The 22,344-nt window shown below is 41.4% G+C and overlaps 1 protein-coding gene across 5 annotated transcripts in view; it reads left to right on the top strand.

Moving 5' to 3' along the window:
- Positions 1 to 22,344, top strand: part of DOK6 (docking protein 6) — a 395,394-nt gene that overhangs the window by 165,159 nt on the left and 207,891 nt on the right. For all 5 annotated transcript variants that reach the window (XR_005593900.1, XM_039523835.1, XM_039523833.1 and 2 more), the window contains one exon: positions 8,752 to 8,866. Coding sequence is in view for 4 of the 5 variants with exons in the window: in XM_039523835.1 (XP_039379769.1) it covers positions 8,752 to 8,866 (115 nt within the window). In the remaining variant the exon portion in view is untranslated. The remainder of the gene's footprint in view (positions 1 to 8,751; positions 8,867 to 22,344) is intronic.

The raw sequence follows: 22,344 nt of genomic DNA, 5'->3' as shown, positions 1-22,344 counted from the left end.
TTTTGATGAATGTGGGAGTGCTTGTTAATATATATTTGTCTATATCCCAAAATGTGTTATAGGATTTCTGAGATGACCAGTTGGAATGTCAGAAGGAGCATTGTTTCAGTTCCCCCTCCACCCATAATCATAAGACCAGTGATTGCAAGCTATTAGGGCTGAATTGGTCTAACTGCCAAACAATGGAGCAACCATCACAAGGGCATTCTCTTAGGCCTGGTCTACACTGGAGGGGGGGTCGATCTAAGGTATGCAACTTCAGCTACGTGAATAGCGTAGCTGAAGTCGAAGTACCTTAGCTCGAATTACTTACCCGTCCTCATGGCGCGGGATCGACGTCCGCGGCTCCCCCATCAACTCCGCTACTGCCACTCGCTCTGGTGGAGTTCCGGAGTCGACGGGAGCACATTCGGGGTTCGATATATCGCGTCTAGATGAGACGCGATATATCGAACGCCGAGAAATCGATTGCTATCCGCCGATCCGGCGGGTAGTGAAGACGTACCCTTAGATGGCTTAGCAGAGTGGGGGAAAAACAATCTGAAGTAAAAGCAAAACTTCATAGCTAGGCCTTGGAATGAAAGCCATTGAGAAATCTGAAAGAGACAAGGTGGGTGAGGTAATATCTATTATTGAACCAAAATCTGTTGGTGGGAGAGAGAAGCAGTTGGTCCAATAAAAGATATTACCTCACCCACATCTCTCTATTGTCCTGGGACCAACAGAACTACAACATCATCACATATTTTGAGAAATATAATTGCTCTCAGGCACTGTCGTTCAAAGATGGGGACCCGCATGTATTCTCCCCACCTAACCCCTAGGGTAGGTTTCCTCTCTGCCCACCACCACCATTGATTGATTCGAATCGAGACACCCCCCCTCCCTCCTCCTCCTCCCCAGACTTTCCCTGGGGCACAGATCAAATCACAGAGGGAGAAAGATTCCTTCACTCCCTCTCTCCTTCCTGCTTTCTCTTTTGAGAACCTTGTTGTCTCCCACAGAGGACGCCTAGCTTCCTTCCTGAATCCACAGGTAAGGAACTTAACCAAGTCCTGAACCTAAAAGAGTTTAAAAAAAAAAAAAAAAAAAAAAAAAATAATAATATCTCTAGATAGAGAAGATAGATATTCATAGGTAATCTTATTAATCCTGGATCCTTTTTCTCTCTCTTCACAAGTACAAACATGCATTGCAGACACAGGAATCTTATATGAAATTACCCAGTACTTCTAACTACTCTAGCTGAAAAGAAAAAAAATTAGTCAGAAAAGATGACAGACTTGATTAAGCTGCTGGGCTGGTGTAGTTCTAGAGAAGAGAACACAGAAGACAAAGAACACAGAGACCCTAGTTCCCGCTCTCTGGGATTTTCAAATTCTCTTCCCTGATTGGTCCTTTGGTCAGGTGTTTCACCAGGTCTGTGTTAACCCTTTACAGGTAGAACTTAACCCTTAACTAACTACTTATGACAGGCACATACAAGGATGAGAAAGAGGAGTTTTCATGAGTGGGGATGTCAGGGACCACAGCCGGACAGTCATGTCCATAGATGGACTGGAGAAGGAAGTCGAGCCACAGTCAATAACCTGGGTCCAGAGCTGAAGCGGTGGGGTCAAGCCATAGAATGGAACCAGGACCTGGGGCCCAAGGTTAAGCCACAGAAAATAGTTAGGAACCACCGGGGCAGGCTGAGCAATCTGCTTGAAGATATCCACGTTTCCATGGCAGGCCCATAGCTGTGCTTGCACAGCCTCTTCTACCCACAGGCCCAAGAGATCCAATATCTTTTGTCTCCTCCAGGCTGGAGTGTGTCTGGAGCATGTAGCCGGCATGGTCAGCTGGGCAGTTGCACGCAACAATGGAGAGCTGCTAGACAGGAAATCAGGAAAAGGCATTTACAAAATTTGAGGGTGTTCAAGGGAGAGGGGTGGCTTCCAGTCTCCATAACCCCTGGGCAGTAGAGTTCACAATGGTGACCAGATCAGTCAGTGTTGGGCATTGTGGTACAGCTGCTGGATGACTGTTAGGGTTGGTACAGGTAGCACAGTGTCCACATATCTGCTGTGTTGATCTCTGTACCTTGACCTTGGCTCAATGCTGCTTGGGGAGGTGATATTACTATGTTGGCATAATAGGCCACTTACAGCAGTGGAAGACAAATGTAAGTGTGGACACAAGCACAACTAGATATTTAAGATCTTGCACTTAGCACACTTGACTACAGAGGCATAAGTTGCTTTCTACTAGCTTTCCACATTTTGATGCTAGGAGCAGTCATGAACTTATCTGGTCCTCAGTACAAGTTGAACTGGCAGGAGCAGTTGAGGAGCTAGCAATGCTAGCTTTCTGCCAATCAGTGATTCCCTTATATAAGGATAATCCCCAGCAGGCTTTTAAAGACAATTTTCTATCCCTTTTTGCATTGCTGTAAGAGGGCTGAGGACCTGGCCCATTAAGAACAGAGGGAGTTGTTAAAATGCCAGAAGCTAAATGATGTGAAAACTGGATTCTTTTCTTTGATAAGGTGCAAGGGCGCTGGAACTGGTGGAGCCATGGTCCTCCCACTTTTTGAAAGTGGACAGGCCTGGCCCATCCACTTTTTGCCATGAGCCTTCCCGCCTACCCAGCCAGGCCAGCACCTGGAGACCAGCCAGGGAGCCTGGGCAGCATGGGGCACCATGGACCCTCCACCTGCCGGGGCTGAAGACAGGGGGGAACAGAGAGCAGCCCATATCCCTGCCCCCAGGGCCCCTCACACAGGGCAGGTGGAGGGTCCACACCATGGCTCCCCACAGCTGCCTGGACACACAGTGCAGCTGTTACCATGGACACGCTGCGGCTCTGAGGCCCCATCCCCTGGCCGGAGCTGGGTTGGGGAGAGCTGTGCAGGAGCCACAAACCCTGAGCAGGGGGCCTGCTGGGCGTGGACTAGGGCTGGGAGATCTCTTGCCCCCCCCCCTACTCCAGGCAGGTGGAGGGTCCGTGGCTCCCAGCCTGCTCCAGCTTGGCCGGGGATGGCCTGGGGTAGAGGGGGTGGAGTGGAGCCATGGAGGGGGTGGCGACCCACCCACATTTGGGAAGGCTCCACTACCATTGCTAAGGTGATTCTTTTTGCATCAGTTAACAGGACAGTTTTGTCTGAGATTGCTATCAGTAAAATATTAAAGAAAACAAACATCTTGACTGTTTTTTTTTCCAGTTTTGTCCATTTTATGTACTTGGCAGTACTTTGAGTATGGTCTATTTTTCACTATTTCTCGGTAGTCAGTTTCACTTGTGTAGCCTTTTGGTCAATTTGTCCTGATATTTGTGTGGGCATATCATACCGGAATAGGTGAGAAATACTTTTAAAAAATGAAAATGTGTGACTTGAAAACCACAAAGTCATAAGGAAGGCTTAGGAGCAGTTGGGAGTACCTGAAAGTAATTGTAACTCCACTTTCAGGAAATGGCTGGATTTCAAGTTGGCAATGTCCCGTTAGTGGCAAGAGAAGTAGCCATTTAAAAAATTTCAGTATTAGAGTTCTATTTTTATTGACCAAGAAAAATCCTGAGAACAGGCTCTAAACCTTGAGAGGTTTCTAATAACAGTGCTTTTGTAATTAAATGCAAAACAACTCCAAATATTTTCTTATGGTGTTGATAATAGGCCCATTTCCATAGAAAATTTCATGAATTTTATGGAAAAAATAAGCATATTTTCTACATGAAATTATGCATTATTCAACAAAGAATTATCCCCCTGCCATGTACAACCAATATGAGTGGCAGGGAGCCCACAACATTTTAGGAATCAAAATCCCATGAAACAAAATGTGAATTTCATGCAGCTGTACTTGACCCACCAAAACAAGGAACTTTACAATCTACTGAAAATCTGGAGAACCATGGCGGCTCAGTGCTGGGTATAGCACATAGAAAAGGACAAAGAGAATGTGGCAGAAAATGGTCTCCCATTTAAGGATTAAATGTTTTTCATTGTACCCATGTCTGTTGTGCCACTGAAGTTTTGATGTCTTTAGACCGTGAGTAAAGCAAACAGGTGTTGTGTATTGCCCTGCTCCCAAGGTTTGTATCAGACTCCCATGAAAATCAAGGCAGTGCATTTCTTCCCAGTAAGAGAAACAGAAGGACTCATCCCCTGCTTACTTCCAACTGTTGAATGCTACTCTGTGTGTGACTGATCCTGATTTTTCAATAGAAAATGTACTGCTGATGTATTTTAATACAATTATTTATTGCATGATGTAATTTAATATACTGATTAGTATGAGGGACTAGTAGAAACTTTTGCTTCTGTATGGATGGCTAAATATGTCTCCCCAGTTTTGTTGATAGTAGCCTCTGAATAAAATTTGAGTTACTGTCAAAATTCTTATATTGTTTTGGTGCCCAGATTGGAGTTTTTTTTTTTAAATCAGTGGCAGGTCAGGAACTATTTACTGCAGGATCATGTTGATAATCTTTAATCCTCAAATGGTAAAGGAAAAAATCACTACCTAGAATAGCTTACACCTCTGGCTGAAGAGTTGTTTAAAGAGTTCTTGATACAGTTTATGACATCGTGTCATCATTCAAAGCTTTTGAAGATTATTATCTAATATTTCCTTTCCTCCTGCTCCAGAGAGAGAAACCGTCCATTGTTAATTTAGTGGGTATTGTACTGGGTTTTTCTGAATGTTGTCCTCACGACCATTTATGCAGATATATCCAATACCCTCTTCATATGCTTTTCCCCATTTAATTAGGGTCATCTATATTTCTTGCTTGTTATAGTGTTACTTATCTATTTAGATTCTGAACACATAATCTTTAGTCAATAGCAGTTAGGCATCTTTGAAAAAACTCACTAACCACGTATCTGCATCCTTAGGTGCCTAAATACCTTTAAAAATATGGGCCCAACTTTGCTAGCCATAGTGAAAAGTACCTGCGATTTCATACTTCCAAGGCTACAAATCGTCCAAAACTACATCTTTTTAATTTACATCTTCACTCCTCTACCAGTAAATAACCACATTGCTAGCTTGGCTGGGGTTTTGAGAAGTCTGGGAAGAGAGAAAGCCACTCCTCTCGAATGCTCCCCCCACATGTATTTTGGCCATATTCCTGGTGCCAGAGTGTTGGGGTTTTCTCTGCGTCACTGACATCCAAGTGCCCTATGGCGAAGTTGAGAGGGACTCAGAGTATGGGTGAAACCTATTTCCCAACCCCTATGTCCATGGATTGCTGATAATAAATTATTTAATAGATTCTGAGCTCCCCCAGTAATCCAACACTGAGAACTAACCTGCACCTCAGTTAGTTAATTTGGGCTCCCTCCACTCAATCAAACACATGATTTCTGAGCCCTAAATCCTCTTCCTAATTAATGAGCCTGTGAGTTTCTGCCCCCTCCTATCTTCTAGTGAATTAATTTTGGGTTCCCCTACATTTATTAAATTCTGGCATCTTCCTGCCCTTCAGTTATTGGATTCTGGGCTTCCTTCCCTTCCACCATTAATTAATGAATTTTTCCCCCTTCCTTCTTTGCAGAGCTTCTCAATCACTAATTGAGATTAGTGGATACTTTTGACTGTAATCTCTATGTGCCTCAGCTCCCATTTGTAAAATGGGATAATACTATCCCCTCACCTCATGGAGGTGGGGGAGTATTGTGAATATTAAATGAATTGTTTATGAGGTATTCAGATACTATGGTGATGAGCGCCATTAAAAAAAAAACTGTGAGGAAATGAACAATTCTGTCTTCAGAGCAGTGTGCAGTACATAAGATTTGGGGCCACATGTTGAACAATGAAGATAAAACAAAATATTGAATAGCTGTTTATTCAATGAGCACTGTCCATCCTGTGCCCTGAGGCAGGGGTCTTGTGGAATATATAGTATGTGATCATGTAATTAAAGACTGCATCATAATTCATATTCACAAGGGGGGTGAGTTAAGGTTGCACAGGTAACCTTAATTATGTATTTCCTAACTTTTGAGTGCTTGACTTTACAATCTTAGACTAGATCTACATTAGAAACTTTTGCAGGTATAGTAATGTCAGTTAGGGTTTTGTTTTGTTTTTTAACAGGATTACTAAAGTGCCAAAAACCCTAGTGTAGACACAATTATACCAGCAAAAGCAGAGATATTTTTTGTTGGTAGAGCTTACTTTGTTTGGGGAACCACCAGTGTATATCAGCAAAAGAACCTTTTTGCTACTATCAGTGTATCTACACTAGGAGGGTTTGCCAGTGGAGATTAGGCCTCAGTAATGTTTTTTTAACATAGATCCTTTGTGTACAACTTCCAAGGTTTTTATGAGAGCAAACGGGGGGAAAAGCCCCGAAATTCCATTGTATGGCATAATATTGACACCCAAATAGTTCATCAGCAGGGTTGGAACCTTTAGATCAACCACACAGACCTCTGCCATTTGACCTAAAGAGTAACTGGTAGCAGTAGTAGGTTGTCATTTTGTCTTTGGACCACTGTTTAGAGAGAGATGGGACCCTTTGCCAGTCAGTTTGACAGAAATTTGCTGACAGCAGAGCTTTTGTGAGACTTTTGGAATCTGGTATTCCATTCCAGGCAGTAGAATGGAATGTGTGCTAGTGGGCACAGACCCTGGTGCGCCACCCTTTCTGACCTGTCTTTGTACCAGTCTTATTTCTTCCCCAACCTTTTCATCTTGTTCCAATCCCATTCTCCTTGTCTATCCAGTCCCGGTCCCCACTCCTCAGGCTTCTCATCCCAGACACAATCTCCTTGCCCCAGTCATTACCTGTCCTGTTCCCCATCCCTAGTGTGTCATCCAATTTGACTCTCTCTCTCTACAAATATTTACCATCCTTGTTGGCAGACAATTCCGATCTCCCTCCCTGGGTTCCTCATCCAATCTTAATGCCCCCCCCCCCAGCTCCTTATCCCTGTCTTTCTGTCCCACCAGTCCTAGTTCTTCTCCTTTATTCTGGTACCTCATCAGATCTGTCTCTCCTCCATCTTCACGTTCTCCCCCTCTGCACCCCATGGTTCTTGGTCCCAATCTCTTTTCCCAGCCATTCCAGTTTCCCTCCAACTCCTCACCAATCTGTCTCCCCTATCACCTACTGAATTCCAATTCAGTCTCCTTGCCCAACCAGTCATATTCTTCCCCAAATTCCATCCCAGTTTTTCCCTCTCTTCCCCCACTGCCAGCCTTCAGTACCACTCTCTACCTTCTCCCATCCTGATCATTTTCCTTCTGCATTCTACTGCTCCCAGCTGATCTAGCTCTTTTGACCTCTGCATTCTGGGCATTGGGAGTAGGAGTGTCATTTCTTTCACAAGATAAACTCCCTGCTCTCAGGTCCGGAGTCCAGACCCTCACAGCCCGTAGCAACCCAAACAAGCAAGTTTAGGGAAAGTCCTTTGTAGCCCTGGGCTGGAACATGTTCAGCGTGAATAGAAATTTGTGAGCGTTTAGCAGCTAAAATCCCTGAAGTCTCTACTGAGCATGTGCAAAGGGGAATTTTTTCAAATGCTTATAAATTGGCCAAATTTGGGCAGATTTTCATGGGGACAGCAAAAGGCCCATTGGTGACAAAAAAGGTCACCCCCCTGCCAAATTTCTAGTCCTTGAATCTGAGTGCTAGAGCTGTCCATAAAAATGGTCTCCAGAATTTTGTTGTTATGGGTAAAACCCTTAGCAGCTTTTTTATAAATAGCTGAACTGTTTTGGCTGAAAAATTTCAAAACAATTCAGCATGAGAGAAACACCTGGCCTGGAAAATTTCAGCCCAAACGGTTAAAGTTTCACAAAGTTCTGAGGAACTAAAATCAGGGCCTTGTAATGGGAAGTACTATTTAAGAGGCAGTACTAGTAGTACTCGTATTTTTCTGGGTATTTTTCTCCCATTTAGTGCTAATTGAAATTATCCATGTGACTTGAAGGATGGGGAAATATATATTGCATTTTTATACTTTTTTTTTAATATTATGGCTAATTTCTTCTTGCTAAATTTTTCCTGGACCTTCTCAATTTTTGGATCAATACAGTTAAAGTTAGAATCATGACTTTCTAGTTCTGACAAGGACGGCACTGGAGCTGCCAATTCCACTTTAAAGATAAATGACACAGTGTCAATATGAAGGTGTAAGGTATTAATTGGTACAATTAATTGCCTGCTTCCCTTGGCTAATAAGATACTGCTATTTCTTTAACAGCAACATACTTGCTACAAATTCTGGGGGGGGAGGGATAGCTCAGCTCAGTGGTTTGAGCATTGGCCTGCTAAACCCAGGATTGTGAGTTCAATCCTTGAGGGGGCCACTTAGGGATCTGGGGCAAAAATCAGTACTTGGTCCTGCTAGTGAAGGTAGGGGGCTGGACTTGATTGATGACCTTTCAAGGTCCCTTCCAGTTCTAGGAGATTCATATATCTCCAATTATTATTATAACAGATTTGCCATTTTGTATATTCACACAAGTTTGTTGTATTATAGGGAGAGAGCAAAGCCACTCTAGAGGAAAAAGAATAGGTTAATACTTTTTCACGCACATTCTCATAAAATGAAAAAAAACATACATTTTTGACAGAAGATACATTCTGTAGACAATTCTACAGCTGTTGACACACTTGTATATTGTTTCTCAGCTACAAGAAAATGAATTCAGATGGTGATCCGACAATGTGGTGATTGTAGTGAAAACTGAACATCTGGGGTGTGTTCTGTACTATTTATATGTTGGTCTAAAATATGTTTCTCTTCACTTCAAGGTAACTGAGCTTCACAACATCAAAAACATAACCAGACTGCCTAGAGAGACAAAGAAGCATGCAGTGGCAATTATTTTTCATGATGAGACATCAAAGACATTTGCCTGTGAGTCAGGTAAGCAATTACTACCACATCTCCAGCTTCAGGAAATCAAGCTGTATATGAAACAATGACTCAGAAGATGGATTAAGATACAGGAATAAATAGTAAACCTTATCTTAAAGGGAATGTGTTGCATTTTTTTAAAGTAAGCAATACTGGAAGTTTTGATTGTGTTGTTATTTACAGAGGTTTTGGTGATGATTTTTTATTTGTCTTTGTCTGGGTTTTGCGCCCAGATGGTCCAGAGACTCTTGAGGTTTTCAGCTAAGCTTGTAGAACAAGTAACCATACCTATGGGATATTATTAAGGGAAGCAGTGACATGGATTCTGGTTTTTGCAAAGTGTTGCTATAGGCATTTGCTAGGGGAGTGATGCTGTCACACAAAAGAGAGAGGCAAAAAAACAATTAAAATCTCAGGACACTTTAAAGCTGAACTTCAAGCAATTTGTGTATTGAACAGTTACCTGGCATGATGAATAAGTAAAGTTCTGAGTGTATTTGGGTGTTGTGGTTCATAAAATCACCTATCATTACTGAGACACCAAATGTTTTGTATTTTTAAAGTACACTAGCTTTCTTGTTTTGAAACCACACAAGTATGTGCACATTTGTTATTAATTGATAACACACATTTGTTTAGAGATGTACTAGATTGTTTCAAGCTATACATTTCCTTAATTATTATTAAACAATATACAGTACCATGGATGCATATAATAGAGCATTACAGACAAATAGAATGACATTCTCTAAGAGCAGACAGTCTAAATTAGATGTAACACCGCAAAGAATAACAATAAATATTGGGAAGGGAGATTGCAAAATGTGGGGTACAACAGTGATATATCATTGGATATGCACATGTAGGGCCCAGTAATGCAAACATTTATCCATGTGCTTAACTCCATTGACATGAGTAGTGTCCGTAAGGCTGCTCAAAATCAGAGGGATAACCTGACACAGAAGTGAATTTTGTGGTAAAAGAAAAAAAATTGCAGTGGCTTTCTAGGATCCAGTTCAAGGGTACCAGCAGCAAAGGTAGATAGGTGGTATGTGTCAGTGAGTCTATTAGTTTTATTTATATATTTTAGAGTTAAAAAATAATAGACACCTATCCGAGACTTTAGGCCAGTAGTGGGCAACCAGCGCCCCACGGGCCGCATGCAGCCCATCAGGGTAATCTGATTGCGGGCCACGAGACATCTTGCTGATGTTGACCGTCCGCAGGCACCGCCACCCCCCCCCCACACACACACAGCTCCCAGTGGCTGCAGTTCGTCGTTTTGAGGGGAACTGCATATTCTAATTTGAGACTGCCAAACACAAAAAACTGAAAATGATATAAAATGACCACCCTGATGTGGAAAGAAGAGCACTCTCACTCACTCTAAATTTACCTGTAGCCAGGGGCGGCTCTAGAAAATAGGCTGCCCCAGGCAGCGCGCTGCGCCCGCGCCTCTTCTTCGGTCCGGCCCCCCCCCCCGCTCCCCTCCTGCTCCGCTCGTCCTCCCGGTCCACCCCCGGGCCCCGGCTGCGGGGCGCGGCTCCGTCGGCTCTCTCTGCTCCGCTCGCGCAGCATGCCTGCAGCCGGCGCAGCGCAGCCCGGGGAGCCGCGCGCGGCTCGGCAGTGCGGCCGGCCGCTGTCCCCGGGCAGGCCCGACGGCGTGACGGCGAGCAGGCATGACCGCAGCGCCAGCCCAGCCCCCTGCCATTTGGTTTGTGCTCTAACAGTGTCTAGCACCCAAACCAAACGTGTTGTCTGAGATTTTTGTGAATGTCTTGGTGACAAATGAAGCCAGAGGGAAGATGGGTAGAGTGTTGGTGGTAGAAGTCTCCTGCTGAGACTGGTTGGGTGCAATGTAAAGATTTTTAAAATTCTTATGTTATGGTTGTGTGGGAGGCAAAGTGGGAAAATAGTGGTGATTAGGAGTTGTTTTCTAAGCCACCTTATTTAACTACATTGTCAAATCAATTATTTATCATTTTATAGTCCTATAAATGAATTTTGTTGAAGAGCCATATGAACACAAAATGGGTATAAAATCTCCAGGCATGTGGACAGACAGGGAAATTTGAAATTAGGGAAAAAACTTTTTACAAAATGTTACCAGTACTTCATAATACAGTATTATTATCATATTTATTGTCCTGAAGCTACAAAAGATAATTCTATTCTGATGACACAAAGCTCTAAGAGGGCATAAGTGACAGACCTTTATTAAGTCTTTTGAGAAAGATTTACCTATTTCTTCTTATGAAATCCTATAAAAGATAAAAGTGACTTGAATGATCATCCTGGTGTTATTACTGTGTTCAATAAAACAAAAACTGTGTTGGATGAATCAGTTCTCAAGATTGCTGCACCAAACTATTCCAAATAGCATAATTGTTGTATTTTTAGTGTTTAGTAAGTGTGGTATTTTAAAACTAGTAGAACAGCTGTTGTAGGAAATCTTCATAACTGTTTATTTTTTAAATGAAAAAAAAATTACATTCGGGATTCCATGATGCAATGTGTAGAAGCACTGTATTTAATGCTCTTTATTATGGACAGAGCCGATAATATTGTCCCATTATAAACCCCTATTTAGAGTTACATATGACTTTGCCAAACTTTAACTATTCAGGCTGAAATTTTCTATGTTGGGTGTCTGCATCAGGCTGAAGTTTGTTGACGAGTTTCACCAGAAATAGTTCAGACCATACTTGTGGGTGGGGAGGAAGACTCTGATAACTGTTTTGTTGAGAAGCAGAACTTTCCTGTGGAAAAACATCCAAAACATGCCAAATTATGAGCCTCTGAAAGTCTGTTCACACAATCTTGGTAGAGATTTGTTAGAGTTTGCTAAATATTAGCTACATTTGCTAGATGCTTTCTTTGACGTTTCTGTCTGTAATTAGCACGCTCAATCCTAGGGCAGCAGGTGCTGAGCAGAACTATTGCTGGGGTTGCTGTTTCACTCGGCACAAGAACTGAGAGCAGGAAGACTCTCTCTCCTCTGCTTTCAGTGCTCCCCATACTGGGTGCCGGGCAGCATCAAGGAGGAAGCTTCCAGACTTGAATGCAGAGTCAACAGCCAGATTTCCAGCAGCATCTACTACTGCTATCAGTTACTGCATTAATTCAAGCTTCAGGGGTCTGAATGAATCTAAATGTTCCAACCATGCTTATGACCCATTTGAGTGTCAAGGTGATGCCACATGAAGGAATATCTGTTTGTGCAGTTTCATAAAAAAAACCTAAAAAATTACATGCTAGAACATAATGGCCACACTGGATCAGACCAAATGTCCAATCAGCCCAGTATCCTGTCTTCTGACAGTGGCCAATGCCAGGTGCCCCAGAACGAATGAACAGAACAGGTAATCATCAAGTGATCCATCCCACGTTGCCCATTCCCAGCTTCTGTCAAACAGAGGCTAGGGACACCATCCCGGCCCATCCTGGCTAATAACCATTGATGGACCTATCCTCCATGAATTTATCTAGTTCTTTTTTGAACCCTGTTATAGTCTTGGCCCTCACAACATCCTCTGGCAAAGAGTTCCACCAGCTGACTGTGCGCTGTGTGAAGAAATACTTCCTTTTGTTTGTTTTAAACCTGTTGCCTATTAATTTCATTTGGTGACCCCTAGTTCTTGTGTTATGAGGAGTGAATAACACTTATATACTTTCTCCACACCAGTCATGATTTTATAGACCTATATCATATCCCCCCTTAGTCATCTCTTTTCCAAGCTGAAAAGTCCCAGTCTTATTAATCTCTCCTCATACAGAAGCCGTTCCATACCCCTAATAATTTTTGTTGCCCTTTTCTGAATGTTTTCCAATTCCAATATATCTTTTTGGAGATGGGGCGACCATATCTGCATGCTGTATTTAACGTGTGGGTGTACTATGAATTTATATAGAGGCAATATATTTTCTGTCTTCTTATATATCCCTTTCTTAATGATTCCCAACATTCTGTTCACTTTTTTGACGGCCACTGCACATTGAGTGAATGTTTTCAGAGAACTATCCACAATGACACACACACACACACACAATACACTAAAAGAGCATTATTGAGGTTACAAAGTGAAGCATTCAGAAGTTAGGAAATGCCAAAATTGAGGTTACATGTGCAACTTTACTTCAGTGCATAGGCATTATGTTACAGTCTTTAATTAAATGACCACATACTATTCTATCTTATAATTGTTGGCATTTCTTAGCTATTGAGTGCTGTATTTTGCAACCTTAATGTTCTTTTAAAATAGTTTTTGTTGGTAACAGAATATTTACAGCTTCCATGCAAGAATAGGTGATCTATGTGTTGGTATGGTATACCTGAGAAACTCACTACTGCCAGTAGAAAAAAAAAAGAGGGAATAATTTTAAGGGGGGGAGGGAGAAAATTATTTAGACAAGTTGGAATCTAGACCTCATTCATAGCTTTGAATTCCATTTTCTCTCCTATTTGATTTCCGGAGGTGGGGAGAAGGATGGGACAAAGTTTTTTGGTGAAAACATTCCCATTTTGTAAAGAACCAACAAACTCCTTCAGCTTCAAAATTCAGTTACTGTATGGCTCAGTTTTTTAATGTTTTGAAATTTTATGTGTTTGCCAACTCTAAGTTTAATATAAAGAAAAGGAAAATAATAACACACCACCTCTGTCTCCTTCTTAGCAGAGTTGATCAGAGAGCTGTTTGGAATATGCAGTACATCCAAAATAAAAATGCTTTGTGAAATCAGTCCAGTTTTGTTGGAATTTTGTTTTGGGGGGCAAGAAGTTCTGATAATTCCCCTCTTTTCCCTTTCCTCCCTATGAGTAGAGGGTTATTAATGAGTTACTTCACCTTGAGTGGTCCTTTGAAATATGTGTTAACTACTTACGCTACACAATCTGTCCCATCTTTGTATTTAGTTGTGACACTCTGACTACCTTTCCCAGACCTGAAGAAGAGCTCTGCGTAGCTCAAAAATTTGATTCTCACCAACAGAAGTTGGTCCAATAAAAGATATTACCTCATCCACTCTGTCTCTCTAATATCAAAATAACATTTTTGGATCCACATTTTGACTGTACCACACGTAGAGTAGTGATGGTTGGTGACTGTCTTCTGAGGGGGATGAAGGCACCCATCTGTCGTCCTTACATGGCATCCTGGGAAGTATGCTGTCTGTCAGGAGCCCTAGATGTTACAGACGGATTGTCAAGGATCATCTGGTCCTCTGACCACTATCCCATGCTGCTCAGCCATGTGGATACTAATGATACTGTGAGGTATGATCCTGAAAAGATCAGACATGACTACAGGGTTCTGGGAGTAAGGGTGAAGTAGTTTGGGGGAGCAGGTGGTGTTCTCTTCAATCCTTCCAGCCAAGGTTAGGGGCCCAGGCAGAGACAGATGCAACCTGGAGATGAATGCCTGACTGCAATGATGGTGCCACCATGAGGACTTTAGCTCTCTTGATCACCGTATGCTGTTCCAGGAAGTAAATAGTGATGGGCTCCACCTATCAAGGAATGGGGAAGAGTATATTTGGATACAGACCGGCTAGCCTCGTGAGGAGGGCTTTAAACTAGGTTTGAAGGGGGCAGGTGAGCAAAGCCCACAGGTAAGTAAAAAACATGGAGACCTGGGAGAAGGGTTGGAATCTGGAGGGAGCATGGGCCATTATAGCAGGGATAAGCGAGACGAGATAACTTAGGGGGGTTATCAAATCAATATCTTAGATGTCTGTATACTAATATGAGAAATATGGGGAATAAGCAGGAAGCATTTGAAATGCTAGTTAATAAACACAACTATGACATAGATGGTATCACAGAGACTTGGTGGGATAATACTCGACTGAAATATTGGTATAGAAGGGTACAGCTTGCTCAGAAAGGACAGGCGGGGGGGGGGGGAAGGGAGAAGGTGTTGCTTTATATGTTAAATATGTATACACTTGGACTGAGGTTGAGATGGAAATAGGAAATAGGAGACAGACTGTTGAAAGTATATGGGTAAGGATAAAAGGGATAAAAGCAAGGGTATGTCATGGTAGGGGTCTACTATAGACCATCTAACCAGGAAGAAGAGACGGATGAAGCCTTTTTTAAACAACTAACAAAATCATTCAAAATGCAAGACTTGGTGGTGATGGGGGACTTCAACTACCCAGACATCTGTTGAAAAAATAATTCAGCAGGGTACAGATTATCCAACAAACTCTTGGGGACAATTTTTATTTCAGAAGGTGGGGAAAGCTACTAGGGGTGAGACTGTTCTAGTTCTGATTTTGACAAATAGGGAGGAACTGGTTGAGAATTTGAAATTGGAATGCAGCTTAGGTGAAAGTGATCATGAAAGGGTAGAGTTCATGATTCTAAGGAATGGTAAGAGGGAAAACAACACAATAAAGATAGACTTCAAGAAGGCAGACTTTAGCAAACTCAGGGAGTTAGTACGTAAGATACCATGGGAAACAAGTCTAAGGGGAAAAACAGTTGAAAAGAGTTGGCAGTTTTTCAAAGAGATTATTAAGGACACAAGAAGAGCAAACTATCCCACTGCATAGGAAAGATATGAAGTAAGTCAAGAGACTACCCTGTCTTAACCAGGAGATCTTCAATCATCTGAAACTCCAGGGTGGTTTAGGTTGGACATTAGGAAAAACTTCCTGTCAAGGTGCTTAAGCACTGGACTAAATTGCCTATGTAGGTTATGGAATGGTTTAGATAATACTTATCCCTGCCCTGAGTACAGGGGACTGGACTAGATGACCTCTCCAGGTACCTTCAGTCCTATGATTCTATGATTAAGTGTGTGTGTGGGGTGAGGGGAGGGAATATAGCTGGCTGGCCAAATGAAGGGAACAGTGCTCTATGGCTGGAGGGGGTGGGGGGAAGGAGAAGGAGAGAGAAGAAGTCAAACTGCTGCAAAAGGGGACAAGGGGCAGTATGGCGACATTGACTCATCCCCTGGGAACTGGATGTGTGGAAGGGTTTAAAAGGGACAGCCCTGTGCATGAAGCCCCCTTTTGCATGGAGCAGGCAGAGGCAGCCTTCACTCTCCCTCCCCTTTAGATGGTGAAATACCAGGTTTGGTCAAGACATGCTTTGGGCGTTGCGCTAGCTGCCCCTTTTTTAGGGAGCCTGGGATGGAATTTTTCCCTTTCCACCAGATTGGCCTATGTGGAGTTGGAGTTTTTTTGCCTTCCCCACACGGAAGTAGGCCATATGTCGCAACTCATTATATAAGTGTAGGGCAGATGTCCAGTGCGGGTACTCCATAGGGAAGGTATACAATGGCTGGATAAATAGCTGCATTTTTTCACTTCAGAGGTGGAACTTCATGGGCATTCCAAACTTACAAACAAATTCACATTGGTCGAGTTTTGTTTGAAAATAGAGAAAAAGACAAAACAAATATAAATGATTGTCTGATCATATCTTGAGTTACTTTTCCCAAGAGATAATAGGGTAGGCTCTCTCAGTTTGAGCTACAGAAAAGCAAAAGCTATGGGCTTATGTGTATCCAGAGAGCACATCCTAATGTCTGACTCCTTTGTCTGACACAGTGGCAGGTCCCACCTTGAGAGCATCTTTTTTCTTTCTTTTCCTTTTGAAAAGATCCTGCTTCCCAGTGATGGGCAGGTGAGAATCAATTAACATTGACAATAGCCTCTGTGTTCTGTGGATTTATCCTGGGGTGACATCCTGCTTCCCCCGCTCAACCAGTTCTAATTGGGCTTTTGTGTGCATATCTGCTGTAATATAGGCTTTAGTGAAATCTGGGCTCAGTAATCAAAAGTGAATGGTTCTGATTCTGTGTTGGAATTGCTGTATTTATGGTCTTTTGTGGCATCATTCAGTGTTCCAGGAAAAAGGTATTCATTCACCTATTGTTTGGGTACACATAATGATCAAAAGTCAACTCTTTCCCCATCCCTTTTTCCAGTAGTTATAAAATACAACTAATAACTTTAGAGCATAGGGAAATACCTGTTCACTTTTATAAAATGCCATTAATAGTCAGTTCCAAACTGTCACCTTAACTTTTCAGTGTAAAAAGGGAGATTATTTCATATTCTTCATGTGAATTGTTGTTTTTTTCAAATTGTTCCACCTGGCCTTGTCATTATGGGAGAATATTGATGTTTTTGTTGTTTGTTTAAACTAGCCATCTAGAAAATGATGCAGAATTCTTTTAACAGTGAATACAGCAGCTTTTATAAGATTGATTAAGTGGATAGATTTTTTTTTAATGGAGTTCTTCAACTGAGATAAGGAGTGATGTAGCTGTTAGGCAAGAATTTACTCTTAATGATATTCCTGCTCCTACCTTGTCTGAGAAAAGCCAGATATTCAGGTAATCAATTGTATGCAAGGTCTTAGAACAAATTTTGAAATAGAAAGTAAAGAACATAGAGGCAAGTGGTAATTGGGATAAAATGCAACATGGTTTTACAAAAGGTAGATCATGCCAGACCAACCTGATCTCTTTCCTTGAGAAGATAACTGATTTTGTAGACAAAGGAAATTCAGTAGATCTAATCTACTTGGATTTCAGTAAAACATTTGATACAATTCCACATGGAAAATTGTTAGTTAAATTGGATATGATGGAGATTAATATGAGGATTGAAAGGTGGATAAGGAACTGGTTAAAGGGGAGAGTACAATGGTTCATACCAAAAGATGAACTGTCAACTGGAGGGAGGTTACTAGTGGAGTTCCTCAGGGATCAGCCTTGGGACCAATCTAATTTAACATTTTTATTAATGACATTGCAATAAAAAGTGGGAGTATGCTAATAAAATTTGCAGATGACAGTCTGGGGGTAATGCCAATACCAAGGAGGACTGGAATATCATACAAGAAGATCTGGATGACCTTGAAAAGTAGAGTAATAGAAATGGGATGACATTTAATAGTGCAAAGTGCAAGGTCATGCACTTAGGGACTAACAACAAGCATGTTTGCTATAAGCTGTAAAAGCAGCAAAGAGTCCTGTGGCACCTTATAGACTAACAGACATATTGGAGCATGAGCTTTTGTGGGTGAATACCCACTTCGTCGGATGCATGTCACATGCATCCGATGAAGTGGGTATTCACCCACGAAAGCTCATGCTCCAATACGTCTGTTAGTCTATAAGGTGCCACAGGACTCTTAGTCTGGATCTGTAAAAGCAGCAAACACGGCTACCCCTCTGATGCTATAAGCTGGGGACTTCTGAGCTGGAAGAACAGAAGAGGAGAAAGATCTGGGTCTATTGGTTGATCACAGGACAACTATGAGCCCTCAGTATGATGCGGGTGTGAAAGAGGCTAATGCGATTCTAGGATGCATTAAGTGAGGTATTTCCTGTAGAGAGAGGGGAGTGTTAGTACTATTATACAAAGCACTGCTGAGACCCCATGTGGAAGTTCTGTGCAGTTCTGGTCTGTCATGTTTAAGAAAGATTCATTCAAACTGGAAAGATGCAGAGAAGGGCTACTAGGATGATCCAAGGAGTCTCAAAGAGCTTGGCTTGTTTAGCCTAACCAAACAAAGGCTGAGGGGAGACATGATTACTCTCTATTAATACATCAAAGGGATAAGTATCTGGGAGAGAGAGGAGTTATTTAAGTTAAATGCCAATGCTGACAAAAGAAGAAATGGATATAAATTGGCCATTCAGAAGTTTAGGCTTGAAATTAGATGACAGTTTCTAACCATCAGAGGAGTGAAGCTTTGGAATAGCCTTCCAAGGGAAGCAGTGAAGGCAAAAAAAGAACTAACTGGCTTCAGGACTGAGCTTGATAGTTTTATGAAGGAGAAGGTACAATGAGGCTGCTTACGATGGAATATAGCTGATCTGCAACTGCTAGTATTAAATATCCCCAGTGGCTTGTGATCAAGATGGGGAGGTCTCTGAGTTGCTACAGAGAATTCTTTCCTGGTGTCTGGCCGTTGGGTCTTGCCAAAATGCTCAGGGTCTAACTGACCACCATATTTAGGGTCAGGAAGGAATTTTACCCTGGGTCAGATTGGCAGAGACCCTGTTTTGGTTTTTTTGCCGCCTTCCTCTGCAGCATGGGGCATGGTTCACTTGCTGGTTTAAACTAGTGTAAATGGTGGATTCTCTGTAACGCAAAGTCTTTAAATTATGATTTGAGGACGTCAATAACTCAGCCAGAGGTTAGGAAGTTCTAGAAGGCAACAAAGAGGCAGAAAATTTCATCTGACTGCCAGCAGATGATGGAGGTTCAACTGTATCTGTTACCTGTTAATCAGAGATTAGTATGAAAGATGTGAGTTACTGAGCAGAGACCAAAGCCACCACCCTAACACACGAAGCTTAGCACCCTCGCCCTTCCTGTTGTGGGAGAGTGAGGATCTGAACTTCTCATTTGGCCCTTGCCTCTGGATCTTACTACTGGGGCAGTGGGAGATCCATATGTTTCATATCTTCCCCTAGCTAGTAGTGTGATAAGTGTTTCAATTTCTGTATTATGCCAACCTCTGTATTCTATACCTAAGTAAAATCTATACCAATGACATGATATAAACACATACAAAAATAAAATCCTGCAATGTGGTCTAACATTTAGCTAGTTAGAGAGAATAAAAGTTGTTCTTTAGCCTCTGGTTGTTTATGGAAAAATTGAAATCTGATATTTTTCATACATTGTGCATCTATGTATAATAAAACTTCCTTCTGATTCAATTTAGAGTTTCTCAAGAGACTTGCCAAATGTACTCTACCATAAATAATTGTTAGTCCTCTGCAGCAGAAATTTTAAGATATTATCTTCCCTTTTCCATATTCATGACATAAATATGAGTCCCTATGCAAAGCTGAAGTAGTTCTAAATCAGATATAATGAATGAACACCTTAAGAGATCAACGTTTTATCATGTGTACATTTCTTTAAAAATTGCTAAGATACTAAAGCACAAAAAATGTTAAGTTGCCTTCATGCTGTATATCTCAGGATGTCAGCATACTCTTCATACACTATAGGATAACCTTTCAAGAAGAGGTATCTGTGGTGGACCATAATAATATGGTTATGCAGAAAAATAATAACATTGTTTTTCTCTTTTATAGTGCCTTCCATCTAGGAATCTCAGGTTTTATAAACATTGTCTCAAAACATTATTGTGAGGTACTCAGAGGTATTTCCCTCCCACCCCCCCCCGACCCCCAATTTTACAGATGAGGAAATAGAAAGTAATTTAACTGAATTTCCCTGGTCTCACAGAAAGACTGGCAACAGAATCCAGATGCCCAAGTCTTAGTCATAGGACTTCACTTCATAAAATATAATTCTGGATACCAAGGTGACCAGATGTCCCAATTTAATAGGGACAGTCCTGATATTTGGGGCTTTGTCTTATATAGGCGCCTTTGTCTCTACCCCCATCCTGATTTTTCACACTTGCTGTCTGGTCACCCTAATACACACATGGGTATTTGCATACAAGATGAACAGTCACTAGTGCTGGTCAGAAAAATTGAAATACTTTGAAAATTTTATTAAAATGGGAGTGGGGGGGATTATGTGTATTTTCCACTCTTCTCATCCTTTTCTAGATGCTCATATTTTGTGGATGCAACAAAAATAGCAGGACACTATTTTTGTATTCTGACCTTCTATGTACACATAGTTATTTTTGGGGACTTCTAAGGCCTGTATTATACAGAATGTCAGACTAGGTGACTGCAATGGTCCCTTCTGGCCTTGGGATCTATGGAGTAGGTGGCTTTCCACTCTACATAAAAATAGACAATCTGTGTTGGAGGTGATGAACAAATCCATTAATTTCATTTTTCCCCTGCTCCCTCCTAAATAATCTTGAAAATATTCATATTGCTGCTTATTTTATATATCTCATAAACTGGCATACACATTTTCAGTATTGTATATTTTTTCAATTAAGATGCATTGCTATGGGTGGGAATTTGGTGGTGGTTAATCAGGAGAGAAGCAGATTATTCTGAGACAAACCTATTGGGAAAAGGATGAGGGCTGCACACAAATGGAGTTCTTTTGTTTAAAAGTACTTCTGAAACATCTGTGTTAACAGTCGCTAAAGAGCCCTCAGAATTACACAGAACATTTCTACAGCTCATGCTAAATCCTGTCCTCCAACTGGTTATATTAAAATCAACACTTACCAGCTTTCCACTATGAATTATGAATTATTATTCATACATTTCTCTTCATGGATATTATGGTATTTCTATTCTCCTATGTCATCTGTTTCTTTGCTATAGTAACTTGATGCTGTTATGCTATCTTAGTTAATTCCAGCCAACTACTGTATTTGAAATGGTGATCAGAATAACTACCATAATTGGCACTTAGACAACATAACCTTATGCTGTCTTAGCAGAAAATAGAGAATATATAATGTGTGTTATGTAAAGTAAGTCAAGTATATATTATTATTAGATCCAAAAAATATGTATGAAAAGAGTGTTGAGGGTACAAAGTCAAGCACTCAAGTTAGGAAATGCCTGAATTAAAACTGCCCATTCAACCTTAATTCACACCCCTGGTGTTATGCATTGTTGCAGTCTTTAATTATATAGCCATATGCTATTTTTTTGCGTAGGACTTCTTCCTAATTCAGTGCATGGGAAGAGCAGTTAATGATGCAGGGCACTGCAGGAGGAGAGAGAATATTCTCTTGTGTTGAAAGCACTGGACTGGGACCCAAGTGAGCTGGATTCTAGTCCTGTCCTTGACACAGATTTCTTGTGTGATGCTGGGCAAAACTATCACAATGTATACATGCAAGGGAGTTCAGTTAAGGTTCCATGGGAGACTTTGATTTGGCATTTCTGAACTTTGGAGTCCTTAGTTTTCAGGTGGCAAAGTACTTTTAACATAGTTTTGTTTTTGTAGGTCATAATAATAATAAACATTATTTAATTTACAGTATGTAGTTCTCTGGAATGAAATACTTAGGGGCAGATCCTCAACTGGTATAAATTGTCTTAGGCCTATTGAAGTCAATTAGCCTATGGCAATTTACACCAGGCGCGCATCTGCCCCTTAGAAGCTTGTGGAAAATATATGAGATATTAAGACACACTGTTATGAAGAACTGATTATTTTGTGTGATGAAGTGAAGGACAGAGTTGACAAGGAAATTGGGAGTATCATCCACATTTGCTTTTTGGGAACTGGAACCAAATCTTTTTCACCTTACTAATGTGAGTAGTCCCACTTACATATGTAATAAAAGGAAATGGAATTTACGGATATATCTGTTTCCGGAAACTTCATAAAGCAAGTATTTGGGGCAGGATTTGTTGATACCTCAGGGCAATCTTAGAAAACAATCTATTTTGAGTATCAGAGGGGTAGCCGTGTTAGTCTGGATCTGTAAAGGCAGCAAAGAGTCCTGTGGCACCTTATAGACTAACAGACATATTGGAGCATGAGCTTTCATGGGTGAATATCACCCACGAAAGCTCATGCTCCAATACGTCTGGCAATCTATTTTGAGA

The sequence above is a fragment of the Mauremys reevesii genome, linkage group 2 (genome assembly GCF_016161935.1).
Source record: "Mauremys reevesii isolate NIE-2019 linkage group 2, ASM1616193v1, whole genome shotgun sequence".
Classification (NCBI taxonomy): domain Eukaryota; kingdom Metazoa; phylum Chordata; order Testudines; family Geoemydidae; genus Mauremys; species Mauremys reevesii.
Note: the sequence above shows the minus strand (reverse complement) of the source record. Positions and strands in the feature narration are given on the sequence as shown.